The 17081-nt window shown below is 45.1% G+C and overlaps 1 protein-coding gene across 1 annotated transcript in view; it reads left to right on the top strand.

The window, feature by feature from the left end:
* GFPT2 (glutamine-fructose-6-phosphate transaminase 2) overlaps positions 1 to 17081 on the top strand; it is a 45626-nt gene that overhangs the window by 13502 nt on the left and 15043 nt on the right. Inside the window, exons 2-9 of the mRNA XM_070373503.1 lie at positions 4041 to 4148; positions 5141 to 5239; positions 5742 to 5867; positions 8248 to 8306; positions 8955 to 9089; positions 10782 to 10843; positions 12403 to 12482; positions 12919 to 13036. Coding sequence (XP_070229604.1) covers positions 4041 to 4148; positions 5141 to 5239; positions 5742 to 5867; positions 8248 to 8306; positions 8955 to 9089; positions 10782 to 10843; positions 12403 to 12482; positions 12919 to 13036 — 787 coding nt within the window. The remainder of the gene's footprint in view (positions 1 to 4040; positions 4149 to 5140; positions 5240 to 5741; positions 5868 to 8247; positions 8307 to 8954; positions 9090 to 10781; positions 10844 to 12402; positions 12483 to 12918; positions 13037 to 17081) is intronic.

The raw sequence follows: 17081 nt of genomic DNA, 5'->3' as shown, positions 1-17081 counted from the left end.
CAGTTATATGCTGGCAGGTTGCCCTCTCCAAGGTTTATCTTTGGCAAATTTTTTCTCCAGTTTTATTGAGATATAGTTGACATATAACATTGTGTAAGTTTAAGGTACACAATATCAGTTCAGTTCAGTTGCTCAGTTGTGTCTGACTCTTTGTGACCCCATGGACTGCAGCACACTAGGCTTCCCTATTCATCACCAACTCCCAGAGCTTACTCAAACTCATGTCCATCGAGTCGGTGATGCCATCCAACCATCTTATCCTCTGTCATCCCCTTCTCCTCCTACCTTCAGTCTTTCCCAGCATCAGGGTCTTTCCAATGAGTCAGTTCTTCTCATCAGTTGGCCAAAGTATTGGAGCTTCAGCTTCAGCATCAGTCCTTCCAATGAATATTTAGGACTGACTGGTACACAACATAGTGATTTGTATACGTATATATGTATTGGTATGTGTTATATATGTATCTGTTTATGTATATACATGGGCTTCCAAGGTGATGCTAACAGTAAAGAACCTGCCTGCCAATGCAGGAGACATGAGAGATGCGGGTTTGATCCTTGGGTCAGGAAGATCCTCTGGAGGAGGGCATGGCAAAACCCACTCCAGTATTCTTACCTGGAGAATCCCCATGGACAGAGGAGCCTGGAAGGCTACAGTCCATGGGGTTGCAAAGAGTCAGACATGACTGAAGTAACTCAGCACGCATTCATGCATGTATATACATAATGCAGAATGATTACCCCCAGTAAGATTAATTAACATTCATCACCTCACATAATTAAAATTTTTTCACTGTGATAACAGCATTTAAGATCTGCTGTTTTAGCAACTTTGAAATATACAGTAGAATATTATTAACTGTAGTTGCCATGCTGTACATTACATCCAAAGAATTAATCTTAGAACTGGAAGTTTGTACCTGTGGACCACCTTCACCTAATTCCCTCACCCCTTACCCCCTACCTCTGGAAACCACTAATCTGATTTCTTTATTCATGAGTTCGTTTTTTTAGATTCTATATATAAGTGAGATCATACAATATTTGCCTTTCTCTGTCTGATATATTTCACTTAGCATATTGCCCTTAAGATTCATGCATATTGTCACAAATGGCAGGATTTCTTTCTTTTTTATGGCTGGATGATATTCCATTAATATTACATATATATATATTCTATGGTTTCTTTGTGCATTCATCCATCAATGGACTCTTAATACAGATTTGTGGTCATTTTGTTCAGCATCCCTGGTGGCTCAGACAGTAAAAGAATTCACCTGCAATGCAGGAGACTTGGGTTCAGTCCCTGGATTGGGAAGATCCCCTGGAGAAGGGAATGGCAATTCAGTCCAGTATACTTTTCTGGAGAATTCCATGGACAGAGGAGTCTGGCAGGCTACAGTCCATGGGGTCTCAAAGTGTCAGACACAACTGAGCAACTAACCCTTATTTCCTTACTCTACACTATTCCACGTACATTTATTGAACAAGGACCATGTGCCAAGACACAGTAAGAAATATAAAGATAGAAGCACCTGCCTGTGACTTTGTCAGGATATTTAGCTGTCTCGGGATGTAAGAGTACTGGGCAGCCACCAGAGCAAGCGAACACTTCTGGCCAGGGCCCGGATAAGCCTGCCCCAGAAGGTGGGGTTGGAGCTGAACTGTGAGAGAGGCAAGTTTTCCTATGTAGGGCAAAAGGACAGAGAGATGATGTTTTGGAACACTCCCAGAGCAAGACAGACACAGACCTAGGGTTCACAGTCTCAAGCACTGGAGTGGAGGAGTTTGAAAAGAACCAACATGATGACTTTTTTCCTATTTGGGAAAATCTTGTTTTGATATATAAATGCTGAAAATAAAGCCAAACAAAATCTTGACTGATAGGCCTTCCTTGATGATAAGGGTTCTCTGTGGGACCAGGAGATGATTTTATGCTTGCTATTCACGACCAAGATAATCACGATGGTGTGATCACTGACCTAGAGCCAGACATCCTGGAATGTGAAGTCAAGTGGGCCTTAGAAAGCATCACTACGAACAAAGCTAGTGGAGGTGATGGAATTCCAGTTAAGCTCTTCCAAATCCTGAAAGATGATACTGTGAAAGTGCTGCACTCAATATGCCAGCAAATTTGGAAAACTCAGCAGTGGCCACAGGACTGGAAAAGGTCAGTTTTCATTCCAATCCCAAAGAAAGGCAATGCCAAAGAATGCTCAAACTACCACACAATTGCACTCATCTCACATGCTAGTAAAGTAATGCTCAAAATTCTCCAAGCCAGGCTTCAGCAATACGTGAACCATGAACTTCCAGATGTTCAAGCTGGTTTTAGAAAAGGCAGAGGAACCAGAGATCAAATTTCCAACATCCGCTGGATCATCAAAAAAGTAAGAGAGTTCCAGAAAAACATCTATCTCCACTTTATTGACTATGCCAAAGCCTTTGACTGTGTGTATGACAATAAACTGTGGAAAATTCTTCAAGAGATGGGAATACCAGACCACCTGACCTGCCTCTTGGGAAACCTGTATGCAGGTCAGGAAGCAACAGTTAGAACTGGACATGGAACAATGACTAGTTCCAAATAGGAAAAGGAGTACGTCAAGGCTGTATATTGTCACCCTGCTTATTTAACTTATATACAGAGTACATCATGAGAAACGGTAGCCGGGAAGAAGCACAAGCTGGAATCAAGATTGCCAGGAGAAATATCAATAACCTCAGATATGCAGATGACACCACCCTTATGGCAGAAAGTGAAGAGGAACTAAAAAGCCTCTTGAAAATAAAAGAGGAGAGTGAAAAAGTTGGCTTAAAGCTCAACATTCAGAAAATGAAGATCATGGCATCTGGTTCCATCACTTCATGGGAAATAGATGGGGAAACAGTGGAAACAGTGTCAGACTATTTTTGGGGGCTCCAAAATCACTGCAGATGGTGATTGCAGCCATGAAATTAAAAGATGCTTACTCCTTGGAAGGAAGGTTATGACCAACCTAGATAGCATATTCAAAAGCAGAGACATTACTTTGCCAACAAAGGTCGGTCTAGTCAAGGCCAAAACTTAGTGGCCAAGTTTTTCCAGTGGTCATGTATGGATGTGAAAGTTGGACTGTGAAGAAGGCTGAGCGCCAAAGAATTGGTGCTTTTGCACTGTGGTATTGGAGAAGACTCTTGAGAGTCCTTGGACTGCAAGGAGATCCAACCAGTCCATCCTAAAGAAAATCAGTCTTAGGTGTTCTTTGGAAGGACTGATGGCCTGATGCAAAGAGTTGACTCATTGGAAAAGACTCTGATGCTGGGAGGGATTGGAAGAGGAGGAGAAGGGGATGACAGAGGATGAGATGGCTGGATGGCATCACCGACTCAATGGACATGAGTTTGTGTGAACTCCAGGAGTTGGTGATGGACAGGGAGGCCTGGCGTGCTACAATTCATGGGGTCGCAAAGAGTCGGACACAACTGAGCGACTGAACTGAACTGAACTGATTGTATAAGAGTAGTGCTTGTTGAATGTAATGCTCCAAGCCACAAGGCCAAGTGGAAAGTGGAACTAAGGCCCCAGCCCCTGCTCCTACCTGTGGCAGGAGGCTGGGGTGATCTCCTTATCACTCTTCCCAGGAGTGTTCGGTGCAAACCAAGGAGTTCATGTAGTGGGGACTGCCGGGTGTCCGTAGGTAGTTGCTTTGTTTTGCTGATCTTTTCTGTTATAAATTCTGCCACAGTGAACGATGTCTTCTGCAAGTATGTCCATCGGAGAAATCATGGAATCGCAAGGCCGTGCTGTGTGTGTGTGTGTTCTTCACAGGCTTCATGGGTTCTTTAGTCACTGCAGGAGGACTGCATACCATGCCCTTCTAGAAGCAGGAAGGGAGTTCGGCTCTTCTCCCATTGTGTCTGGGGAAGGCCACACCTTCCTCTGCAGTCAGAGGAAGCTCTCTGGTGATGCACCTCCAGTGGTGTCTGTGTCCCCAGCAGTGTTTTCTTCTAAACATGAACCAAGTGTTTTGAAAATGTATGATTTCCCCCTCTTTTAACAGGAATCTTTGCCTACATGAATTACAGAGTCCCCCGGACAAGGAAGGAGATTTTTGAAACCCTCATCAAGGGCCTGCAGCGGCTTGAGTACAGAGGCTATGACTCAGCAGGTAAGCTCTGCAGGAGACCACCATGCAAATATAATTTTTGTTCATTAAAGAAATTTGAAAATTTCTATAGAAAAATAGAAAGGAAAAACTAGGGTAAGAAAAAATCCATCAAAAGCGCCCCCCATCAATATCAATACCTCTTCTGGTCATCTGGGGTCTGGGGACAGTAGAGGCGTCATGCAGTTATTTATTGTTTTTACCTAATTACGATTATGCAGTTCTGTAATTTTTTATTCTTCTTTCACTTGCCTCTTCATTTTCCATTATCCTCAGTGCTGCCTAACATAATCTAAGTGACTGCACAGTACTCTTCTGGATGGCTATCTCACAGTTCAGTTCTCCATCCACATAAGAGGTGGCTATTTAGTCTGTTCCCATTTTTAATTAAGCAGCCTTAGGAGGAAAACAAGAGCCAGATAATTATATATCCCTATAAATTCTTAATTGGAGAAGGAAAAGGCAACCCGCTCCAGCATTCTTGCCTGAAGAATCCCATGGACAGAGGAGCCTGGCAGGCTATAGTCCATGAGGTCGCAAGAGTCATACACAACTTAGCGACTAAACCACACCACCACCATAAATTCTTAATAGAAAGCAAGATGAAAGGTTGCAGGAACACTAGTGCAGTGGAAACACTGTTGCTAAGGTAGCAGAATGCAAAACACAGAAGCATTCTTAAATGAGCCCACTGCCTTTGGTGGCTGATGTGGCGGCATACCTCCTGCAGGCAGGCCTCCAGGAGTTATCCTGGGTTAGCGGCCGCAGCAGGGGTTCTAGGCATGTATTCCCTGCTTGCTGGTAAGCACTGCCACAGGCATAGCCTCTTGTTTCCAAGTTGATATTCTAACACTGTCTGGTTCTCTTCTGGGCTGCAAACCTAAAGAATGAGAACTAATAAATTCAGTTCTATAGCCCTCACCCTGGGTTGCTCCCTACAATGAAGTGTGAGAGACAAAACAAATTCCAATACAAAGATCATGTTTACTTTACAGGTGTGGCAATTGATGGAAATAATAATGAAGTCAAAGAAAGGCATATCCAGCTAGTCAAGAAAAGAGGAAATGTCAAAGCTCTTGATGAAGAACTTTACAGTAAGTGGAAGACTTGCCAAGTGAGAGTAATAAATATAGCCTAGGTCACTTTAAAAATCTTTCATTCCAACAGCATTGGAGACTAAAAATTTAACCTATTCAAGCATGCAAAAATTGAAGGAGGGTTAAAACCATGTGCAAAACTGTTGCACAGAACATGGGATGGTTTATTTCAGGTGATGGTGCTCTGAGAATTTTTTTCAATATTTAGTACTTGTATATTTTAATTTTTCTGGCCAATAATACTGCTTTCCCATTTATGATAAGGACCTATAATTTTATTTTTAAAGTAAGTTTATTTCAAGTAAGTGAGTTAAGTTATTGATAAGTACTAAGTAATGCAAGGGTCTGGCAGAAACCCCCAGAATGGGGCCTTTGTGGTTTATGATGGAATGTACTTTTGGTGTGGCTGATGTGTCTCCATTTAATGAAGCCACCTTAGGTAACAGCATCATGTCAATGCTTATTTTTAAAGTGTGGCAAACATTTTTCCTTCATCTAGAACAAGACAGCATGGACTTAAAAGTGGAGTTTGAGACCCACTTTGGCATTGCCCACACACGGTGGGCCACTCACGGGGTCCCCAGTGCTGTCAACAGCCACCCGCAGCGCTCAGACAAAGGCAACGGTATGTGGTACAGCCTTGCTCCCCGTCCCAGTGGTTGTGACTGGCCCTGTGACGTGTGTGTCAGAATTGATACACTCTCAGCAGCCCTGTCTCTCCTGAGTATCCAAACTGGTGACCCTGGGCCCTAGACAGGAGGCAGATTCAACCTGGCCTCCTATCTGCAGATGCCTGTGGGGTAGTGCTGACCCCACGGGTATCCACAGGAACACAGTGGCCCTTCCCACAGATTCTGTTGGCTCTGAGAACCCAGCCTCAGGGGGACTTGGTGGTCCAGAGGGTTGAAGATGTGGGCATTGTTTCTCGATTAGGGACCAGGGTGTTCCAGAGGGCAGAGTGCCTGAGGGAAGATTTGAGTTCACTTCTCATCCAGCTGTACCCAGCCCTGCCTCTGAAAAGAGTGGTCCGCGCCAGGGCAGGTAGAAGTGCTGATCTTGTCTGACATCTGAGGTGCCTGCTCCAGTCCTGACCTTCCAACTCCCTCCGCACCATGTCAGCCCCCAGTTGACCTGGGTCCACACAACTTGCCTGAGCCCCCAGGATAGTTCTTTGTGTGGTAGTTCTCTTAAGTGATGCCCCAGGTCCCTCTCATGTGGGCAGGACTTGTAGGTTTGGAGCTACCGCTGGAAACTCTCAGAGACTCTGTGCTCAGCCCCCAGGGGTGTCAGGGGCTCTGGGAGCAGGACACCTGGGCATATGAGAAGGAGAAAGGGGATAATCTCTGACTCCTTCAAGGGCGACAAAGGTCTGAGACATCATCTACAGGGTCTCCACTCTAGTTTGGGCCTGGTCAGGCCAGAAGCCCCCACAGCCCACACCCAGTCATGATGGGAAGAGTGTCCAGGAGAAAGAATAATTTCTGGAGTTAGCCAGGGCCCCCAACCCCAGGCTGATTCCCAAACACAGCATAATGGAAGTTCTTGCCAAGCATCGTATTAGAGCAGGGATCAGATACATAAGAGTCATTGTGGGGTATTTATTGAACATGTTGAACATGTTAGTCACTTCAGTCGTGTCCAACTCTGTGTGGCCCCATGGACTTTAGCCCACCAGGCTCCTCTGTCCATGGGGATTTTGAAGGCAATAATACTGAAGTGGCTTCCCATTTCCTTGTCCAGGGAATCTTCCTGACCCAGGGATCAAGCCCTGGTCTCCCGCTGCTGCTGCTACTGCTGCTAAGTTGTTTCAGTCGTGTCCGACTCTGTGCGACCCCAGAGACGGCAGCCCACTAGGCTCCCCCGTCCCTGGGATTTTCCAGGCAAGAACCCTGGAGTGGGTTGCCATTTCCTTCTCCCTCACTGCAGGCAGATTCTTTACCATGTGAGCCACCAGGGGTATTTATTGTGTTGGCCAAAAAATTTGTTCTGTAACATCTTAGGGGAAAACCCCAAACGAACTTTTTGGCCCACTCAATTCTATTAACTAAACACTTGACAAGCCTCACTTACTATTAGTTGTTGTGGAAGTCAGGCCACAGGAGATAGCACCTCCCTCGTGCTTTTGCCCCTGTTCACACTGTGGTGCCTAGAGGCACCTCCCTCCTGCCCAGTTTGGAAGGGTGAAGCCTCTTCCAGAGAACGGGAAAGCCCAGTACATGCCTCTCAGCAGAGCAGCCACATCAGCCCCAGCCTCCTGCCCACTCACATGATAGGGTGGACCCCACCTCAGTGCAGACAGTGAGTCTGTGTCCCCAAAGCAGGGAGGCTCCAAGGAGATCCCCCCACACCCAAACTTGGACGTGCCTGCCCTGACTCAGGATGAGTAATTGAAAATAAAACAACTGGGAAATAAGATTTGTAAGATTTCTCTAAGTCATCAGTGATAGCTGAAGAGCATACTTTCAAGGAAGACTTATACCCAAGAGCTGCATTGCATACAAAAATTACACAAAGAAGTCTTTTACAAAGAAAACACAGATTCCTGAAAACAAATTATTGATGTGAAGTTAAGAGAATAGGCTCTGATGAGAGAAAGTGTGACAGGGTTAAGAAAACAACGTGAGGAAACAATGTCACAGTAGATACAAAAAAAACTGGAGAAGGGAGTGGATATGAAAACAGTTAATAGAGAATGAAGGGTTAATCATCTCACTTGACATAAAACCAAAGTCTATTTCATGATATTGTAGCCCACAAATCAGAACTCAGTGCATGGCCAGCCTGATGGATGCTTTTTATCAAAGGAGAAATGTGTTATTTCCTCAGGTTTAAACTAAAGTCATGGCAGATGTCAGTTCTCATGTCTATAAATGAAGTTTGCTCAACACAAGTGTCTGTATAAGCAAAATTCATAGAGTTTCAAACTGTCAAATTGTCTCTCTTCACATCTGACTTGAACTTCATGTCTTCATAACATTTCTCTCTGGACTAAACTTTTCTTCCAGAATTCGTTGTCATCCATAATGGGATCATCACAAATTACAAAGACCTGAGGAAATTTCTGGTAAGATACTTCCCCTGGGTAATGTCTAAGTCAAGTGATATTGCTCTTTCCCAGAAACTTTCCAACCAGCTTATTTCCTGCTGGAAAAAAAGGCAGGGGCGAATTGCCATCCACTCTTGGCCACATCACCACACTGGACACAGACCTTATCCCTAGCTCAGCCTCCTTCCCAGATCTCGCTGGAGGAGAGAGAAGGGCGTTTTCATTTACCTCAAAGGTTGTTTCAGATTCACAGCAGAATCTAAAGAACAAAGTGTATTCACTAAATAACATACCGACTCATACACCAAATGGAATGCAGGGTGGGAAGACAGACGCAAGCGTTTCAAGTATGAAGAGGTTGTGGTATTGGTTGGGAGGTGGTGGATTTGACTCAACGTATTTGATCATTTTGATTGCTACATTTTTTGCAATGTCCAGATTAATTGCAAGGACAAGCTTCTGAGGCTGGATGATCTCAGGGAGGACTACAGTGACTCAGCTGTGTTAGGCTGTGGGATTCAGGCAGACATTTCTCATCCCTTCCCTGTTTTCCTTGTTCTCGCCTTATGTCACTCCAAGGACAAGTCATAAGGGAGGAGAGGGAGCCGGCCAGGCCAGCATTGCACAATGACCGTTATCTGACAGTTGTCTAACCAAATATTCCAGGAAAGCAAAGGCTATGAGTTTGAGTCAGAAACAGATACAGAAACCATTGCCAAGCTGATTAAATATGTGTTCGACAACAGAGAAACCGAGGACATTACATTTTCAACACTGGTGGAGAGAGTCATTCAGCAGCTGGTAAGTTATAGTTCTCACTTATCTAAATCCTCCCTTCATTCCTTTTCAGTTTTCATCAGCACTTATTAGGCAAACCTGCACCAGGTACCTGAGGATTAAAGATGGCTTATCTACAGTGTCTGGCCTTAAAAGGTTGCATCCTTGTAGATATGGGAGGAGTTCTGAGGTTTTGGTGGGGGAACTGCCCAGGAGAGACCCCTCCTTGGAGGAGGAGGTAGAGTAGGCCCTCGTGGGATGGTGGAGGGAGGAGGAGAGGGCTCCAGACTTGCTAGAGTCCACCTCTGAGCATCAGTGCCATCCATAGCTCCCCCAAGATGGGGGCAGTTTGGAGCCAGTGTTCAGGGCCAAGAGTCTAGAACATCTGGGGTCAGAGGCTTCTTTGGGTGCAAACACTGCAGTTTAAAACATGTGACCCATTGGTCTTTTCAGTCTTTTTTTTTTTTTTAATTTTAAGTAAGTCTACTGTTAAACCCTTTGCCCTATGACTCCTATCTTAGGGGACCTTAATTTACAAATAAAAGCCTGTCCCATAACTAATGCACAGTGAACCAGTTTAGTTTGCAGCAGAGTATTTCCTCCTTTCCATTTGTAATTTTAAATTTTGGGAATGCATCCCAGTGGTGGTCCTTTTAAATGTCAGCAGTGTACCCATAGCAACACAGAGCTCTTTTTGGCAGAGACTGGGAAGAACTTTTCTGTTCAGTCCTACTTCATTGTTGACAAAACCAGCAGGGTGAATATCAGGCTCCTCAGATTCTGTCTAAACCCCCTTCATTTGGGGCAGTTTGAAAGACCCTTAGAGGCCTAGAGTTGCTGGCCCTGGGATATCTCTGGCACACTGGCCATAGCACGAGACCTTGGGTCTGCCCAGGTTCCCAAGTCTTAGAAATCCAGACTGATAGCTGGCTGTACATAAAGTCAAGTAGGGGCCTGGTTAGTATGGATGGTCAGAATGTAGGAGAGAGTTTTGCATCGAGGCTTTAAATAGGGAGAATGTTTGGAGTCTTGAGTTAGGAGAGCTATATTCTAATTCTGGTTTGCACAAACCAACAAGGTAAGACACAGAGTCGTTATTGCCAAAGAAATAATAATTATAACAACTCATGCTTCCGTACGTCAGGCACTGTTCTAGGCACTTAAAACGCTTTGGCTCACAGAAACCGCACAAGATAGCCATGAGGCACAAAGAAGGCTGAAACGATTGCCCAGTTTAGGGGAGAAGCCAGAATTTGAACCCAGGTACTAACGTGTGTTGAGCTAAACGTAGGTCCTAGTTTAGCCCCTTTAATCCTCATGATTGCTCCCTGAGGAGGTACAGTCCCTGAGGCCCAGGGCAGCACCCCTGGCTGCAGTTCTCATTTCCTGAGGTTCTGGCTGCGCAGTCCACACAGCTCATCACAGAGCCAGAAACTGTTCCTTCTGGGCCTGGACAGGGTGATTCGTATTGCTCACGATGAAATCCACAAGTTCCAGTCTTTGGCACTTGATTGTGGTATGGTCGGTTTCTCTTTCCCTTCCTAATATCCCTGTGCACATGCCGTCCTGTATTCAGTACCCTGAGTGAGTGACCCCAGGACCGCCTGCAGTGAAGAGGCCCCAGGAGAGCTGTCTGGACTCGTGGACTGACAGGGCTGCAGCAGCCTAGCTTAGCCAGAGTAAGTTGTTCCTCACTCTCCTTTCTTGTCTTTTCAGGAAGGTGCATTTGCCTTGGTTTTCAAGAGCATCCACTACCCTGGAGAAGCCGTGGCCACAAGGTAAGGCGGAATACACTGACATTTCCAGTTACAAATAAATAAAATCACTTAGCTTGAGGCACAAGGTAGGAGCAGGGCTTCTGGCAGAGTGGAAGGGACTAAGGGACAGCCGTGGCTGGAATTTCTGATGTAATTAAAAGAGAAACTAGAAAATTGGATATTTATTTGAAATCTCTAGATTTTTTTTAGGAATTGACAACAAATTCAAACTAAAAATTGTATAGCGAGGGCAGATCCAGGTTTCAGGTCAGTTTCAGAAATTCCCTTTAGAAAAAGTATGTAAAATTATGAACATGAAATCAGGAACACAAATGAATGTTGATTTGAGTCCAGTAAAGAAGAGGCCTTGAAAGCCAGGAGCTTAAACTTCATCACCTTCACGCCGGGTGTGACCCAAGAGTCAGCTGAGAGGCCTGGGTCAGCCCACACGTCCTTCTGTCAGAGCCCTGTGCTGTGCGGCCCCCAGTACTGTGTGGGTCACACAAGCGGGTGTGTAAGTGCCGTCACGTAACCACCCACCTGTGCATCCACCATTTGTCTATCTACCCGTTCATCTGTTCGTCCCTTCTGTCCATCCACAGTCAATCTGACCATCTACCCATTCATCTATCCATCACTCCAACCAATATTTGTGGACACTTACTGTGTGCTGAGCTGGGGACTCAGGGCCACCAGACCCTTAAGGACGGGACAGTTGTGCAGGAGGACAGAGCTGGGCTGAGAATGTCGTTCTCTGTGATGGGGGCTGGGAGGCAGTGCACAGGGGGCCCAAGGGGAAGCAGGTGTTGGCCTGGGTAAGGCAGGCCGAGAAACCAGCGTGAGCAAAAAGCTCAGAGCCTCGAGTGAGGGATCTGCAGTTATGCCAGGGTGGTGACAGGGAGGGGCACTGGTGGGACTTAAGGCTCCTCTAGTCTCAGTGGGTACTTACTGACACCTTCTATGTGCCAGGCATAGGTGACAGCAGCGAACAAGGTTGTTTGGACACTACCCCGTGAACCCCAAGAGCTGGTGGGGAGTTGGGAGGTGGGCAGAGGCTCAGATCTGTAGGATCTAGGGTGCCCTGTGGTTGCAGGCTTCCTGCTGAAGGTATCGGGGAGCCATGGAGAATGTACCTGTGGCCCAGACCATCACAATATCAAGGCAGGACATTGTGTGAATGTACTATAATTTTATTTTTTCTGGATCAGGAACTAAACTGCCATTTGGAATTTAAGTCTTTCAAATTATAGAATTATAAAATGCTAGTTGGTCCCTGTCACATTTTGAAACTCCTTTTAAAATCTATTATCAAAAAAAATAAAATAAAATAAAATCTATTATCATGATGTTACTATTTTGAATGCAGAAGAAGGTAGTGTGAAGAAGCAATAAAGCTTTATTTTTCTAAATTATCTGTAATTAGTGGTTCTATAACTTCTGGGACAATCTTTGGGATGTCCTGGGGTTACTTTGCCCTAGGAAGGGGGCTTGATGTGGATACCATCTCATGTTCAGAGGACACCCAGCCCAGCCCAGAGTGTCAAGGCAATAGGTAATTCAGTTCCCTCTTATCCTTACAGGAGAGGCAGTCCCCTACTCATCGGAGTAAGGAGCAAATACAAACTCTCCACAGAACAGATCCCCGTCTTATATAGGACACGTAAGTTTCTTGAGAAGGATTTGAGCAGCACGACACTGTTGCGAAGGCAGCAGCTCCCCTCAGAGGCAGGATGCGTCCCTTCACTCTGCTGGGACCAGGTCCAAACGGTTTTCATGCAACTGAGACTTGTCTCCATGTTTTCAAAAGCTTTTTATCATGTATATTTTCAAATTTGCACACAAGCCACGGGAGCCGCATGTGGTTCTGTTACCATAAAGGCAACCACGTCCTGATTTGAGTGTTGATTTGGTTTGTTTTGTTAGCAGTCAATTCAGAGCTCTTCCTATTTGGAGATCTTTTACACAATTTGGCTGATACAGACAAAGCTAAAACTTGCACATTTCTGCACACGTATTCAAAGGGGAAACTGGCTTCTTCCTGTTGTTCAGAGGAAATAGTTTGAACAGGATTTGTGATCCTTCCCTTCATTTTCTAGGCAATATTGAGAATGTGAAGAATATCTGTAAAACAAGGATGAAGAGGCTGGACAGCTCGACCTGCCTTCACGCTGTGGGCAATAAAGCAGTGGAATTCTTTTTTGCTTCTGATGCAAGGTAGCTAGACCTTGTTTCCTTTCTTTCCTGCTGCTGTAAGTCACTTCAGTCGTGTCTGACTCTGTGTGACCCCATAGAAGGCAGCCCACCAGGCTCCCCCATCCCTGGGATTCTCCAGGCAAGAACATTGGAGTGGGTTGCCATTTCCTTCTCCAATGCATGAAAGTGAAGAGTGAAAGTGAAGTCACTCAGTTGTGTCCGACCCTCAGCGACCCCATGGACTGCAGCCTACCAGGCTCCTCCATCCGTGGGATTTTCCAGGCAGAAGTATTGGAGTGGGGTGCCATCCTTTCTTTCCAAGGATGATGTAATCAAGAAAGACTGGCTGAACACCCTCCTTTCTTACTTACCCTGGACTTGAGCTGTTTTCTCAAGGCTCAGCAAGGGGAAGAGGTGATGGCCCTCCCGAGGGAGTCCTCGTCCAGTGACCACTTTTGGCCTGGCTGGCATCAGCACCCCTGCTGGCCAAAGGCGAAGCCCACTGATCTAACAACATGTGGGGCTGTACGGAATAATTGAATTAGTTGCCAACATTGTAAAACTGGGAAATTTTCCATAAAAATCTAAACATCTAACTTTCCTGGAAAACCAGCAGATTTGAGCACACCAGACAGCTCCCTCCAGTCCTTCCTGGGGCCATTCAAAGGCTGCTCCCTTTAGATGGGGCAAGTGTCTCCAGACCTTCGGTCCTTCCTGAACCTTGCCTGCCTTTACCAGCGTCTGACCATTCATAAAAGAGCCAAGATTGAGGGTTCTGGCCCAAAGGATCCCAAAGTCCATGTTCTCATCAGTACACCAAACAGTAATTCTGAAACTTGAGAAAGTACGCTTCATGCCCATTTTAGTGTATCCCAAAAATGGATACACACAAATACACTCAGAAAAGACAACAGCACTTTCCTGCTGGTTGAAATAGAAAACCATCATGTGTGCTTAGTCGCTCAGTCATGTCCGACTCTTTGCAAGTCCATGGACTGTAGCCTGCCAGGCTCCTCTGTCCATGCGGATGCTCCAGGCAAGAACACTGGAGTGGGTTGCCATGCCCTCCTCCAGGGGATCTTCCCAATCCAGGAATCAAACTGGGTCTCCTTCATTGCAGGCAGATTCTTTACCAACTGAGCCACCAGGGAAGCCCTAGAAAACCATCATAAACCACCACCTCCTTTATCTAAATCTTTATTATGCCTTTTTTCCCACCACCCTCTGGTAGGGCCTTGATGCGAAGCAAGAAGGACACCAGGTGAGGCCTCCTGGGAAACGTGAAGTAACAGCAGCTGCAGCCCAGGCTGCAAGGCCTATTTCAGCCCCAGCCAGCATTGTACTTAATGCTGGTTAGGAAAGGGCAGCAGTTCCCAAACTGTGTTTCTTAGTGCACCATTTCAATGAGAAACTAATATTTCAATGGTTCTAAGACATATAGTTATCTCATAGATTTTAGTATCTACAAGTGAAAGTGAAAGTCGCTCAGTCGTGTCCGACTCTGCGACCCCATGGACTATCCCCATGGAATTCTCCAGGCCAGGATACTGGAGTGGGTAGCCTTTCCCTTCTTCAGGGGATCTTCCCTACCCAGGAATCGAACCCAGGTCTCCCACATTGCAGGCGGATTCTTTACCAGCTGAGCCACAAGGGAAGCCCAGTATCTACGAGTAGCATCTTACAATTATAATTTGCTATAGTGCAAGGAGATCCAACCAGTCCATTCTGTAGGAGATCAGCCCTGAGATTTCTTTGGAAGGAATGATGCTAAAGCTGAAACTCCAGTACTTTGGCCACCTCATGCGAAGAGTTGACTCATTGGAAAAGACTCTGATGCTGGGAGGGATTGGGGGCAGGAGGAGAAGGGGACGACAGAGGATGAGATGGCTGGATGGCATCACTGACTCGATGAACGTGAGTCTGAGTGAACTCCGGGAGTTGGTGATGGACAGGGAGGCCTGGCGTGCTGCAATTCATGGGGTCGCAAAGAGTCGGACACGACTGAGTGACTGATCTGATCTGATCTGATAGTTTTAATCTTTTAGAAGTACATAAAATAATCACAACCTTAAGATCAATATTACCTTATATTCATTGAAGTATGGTAGATGTTTCTCAAAAAGAAAAGCCATAAGTACATGCAAGAGTAAGCAATTATTTATAGGCAATATGATTATACACTTTTGTATGATTATATAAAACCCACCTGAAAGGCTGTCAGAAGTAATACTCATGGCTCTTCAGAATATAAAGATGTGGAAACTTGACATCCCAGCAGTAGCCACTTTGCTGTCAGCTCAATGAGATGGGTATTAGGGGACCACATCAACCCTGTCCCCCACTCATGTCTCCATAAGTGACTGGTACGGCTGGCTCTCAGCAAACCTTTGTTGAATGGAAAAAAGTAATCTATTTACCATGGCTGGAAAAAAAAAAAAAGTTGTACTCCCTTAAAATAAATTTAAATAAAAATAATTCAGAATCTGTTTGGAGAAGACTGCAAAAGTTTACCATAAGAAACGAGAGCTGAACACAGGGAGAGATTCCACATTCCTTGGTAGGAAAGTCATGTCCGACTCTTTGCAACTCCATGGACAATACAGTCCATGGAATTCTCCAGGCTAGAATACTGCAGTGGGTAGCCGTTCCCTTCTCCAGGAGATCTTCCCAACCCGGGAATCGAACCCAGGTCTCCCACGTTGCAGGTGGATTCTTTACCGTCTGAACCACCAGGAAAGCCCAAGAATACTGGAGTGAGTAGCCTATCCCTTTTCCAGCAGTTCTTCCTGACCCAGGAATTGAACTGGGGTCTCCTGCATTGCAGGCGGATTCTTTACCAGCTGAGCTACCAGGGCAGCCCTAAAATAAATTTAAATAAAAATAATTCAGAACCTATTTGGAAAAGACTGCAAAAACTTACCATGAGAAACAAGAAGAGATTTGAATAAAGGGAGAGATTACCACATTCCTTGGTAGGAAGGCTTAATATTATTATGAAGACATTAATTGGTTTACAGTTAATTTAATAATTTAAAATTATTTTTAAAGAAATTGACTCTTCTTAAATTAATCTGTAAATTCAATGCTGTCATTAAATCTCTGACATTCTTTTGTTTGTGTACGTTTTTGGAACTTAAAAAAGTGATTCTACAGTGTACTGTGTATAGATGAAAAAGTACATATTGGAAAATAAGAGTGGCGGAGGTGACCCTCTCGTATATGAAAGCATGCTGTGGCGCTCTCGTGACAACAGTGACCAGCATGCACTGTGCACTTACAGCTGGACACTGTGCAGAGGGCTTTACCAAGACTCTCCCGTGCAGTCGTCACGACAGGCCTCTGGAGAAGACACAGTGGTCACCTTCCATTTTGAAGTTGAGGAGCCCAGGACGGGCTTAGAGGGGTCATGTCTGTGCTGTCCAAGGCCACAGGCTGGTAAAAGACAGGGATGAGGACTCCACCTCAGGTCTAACTCCTGGACCTATAATCTTGATGACTCCCTATCCATTCTGTAAATTAAAACAATGATTATATTTAAACATGCAGATTATATGCACACGTAAATCAAACACACATATTAAGCCCTGTCTGAAGGAAAGTACAGTGTAAGCAGTATTTCTTTATTGGAGATTGAATCAGGCCATTTTTACTTCTTCCTCTTGTTGACTGTGTTTTCTGCTTTTTATTCAAAGAACATATATTGTTTAAAATATTTTTTCTAGTGCAAGGGCTTTCCATACTACTTTATCTTTCTTCACTAGGATCTGGAAATGCCTCTCTTAGAGCCCTAAACTTGATTGTTTTCTCTTTTTAACTTTGCACCAGAAGTTTTAAGTGCTCATTTTTCTGCACAGGGTACATATTGGTGTAGCACTTGGTGGCATGAGTGTTTTTTTCTCTCATGGTCCTTCAAGTACCACCTTCATAGTGTTAAGTGTTAGTCGCTCAGTCATGTCTAACTCTTTGCAACCCCATGGACTATAGCCTGCCAGGCTAGACTGTCCATGGAATTCTCCAGGCAGGAATACTGGAGTGGGTAGCCATTCCCTTCTCCAGGGGATCTTCC

Source organism: Bos mutus, chromosome 7, assembly GCF_027580195.1.
Source record: "Bos mutus isolate GX-2022 chromosome 7, NWIPB_WYAK_1.1, whole genome shotgun sequence".
NCBI lineage: Eukaryota > Metazoa > Chordata > Mammalia > Artiodactyla > Bovidae > Bos > Bos mutus.
The sequence above is the reverse complement of the archived record's forward strand: the minus strand, read 5'-3'. Positions and strand labels throughout refer to the sequence as shown.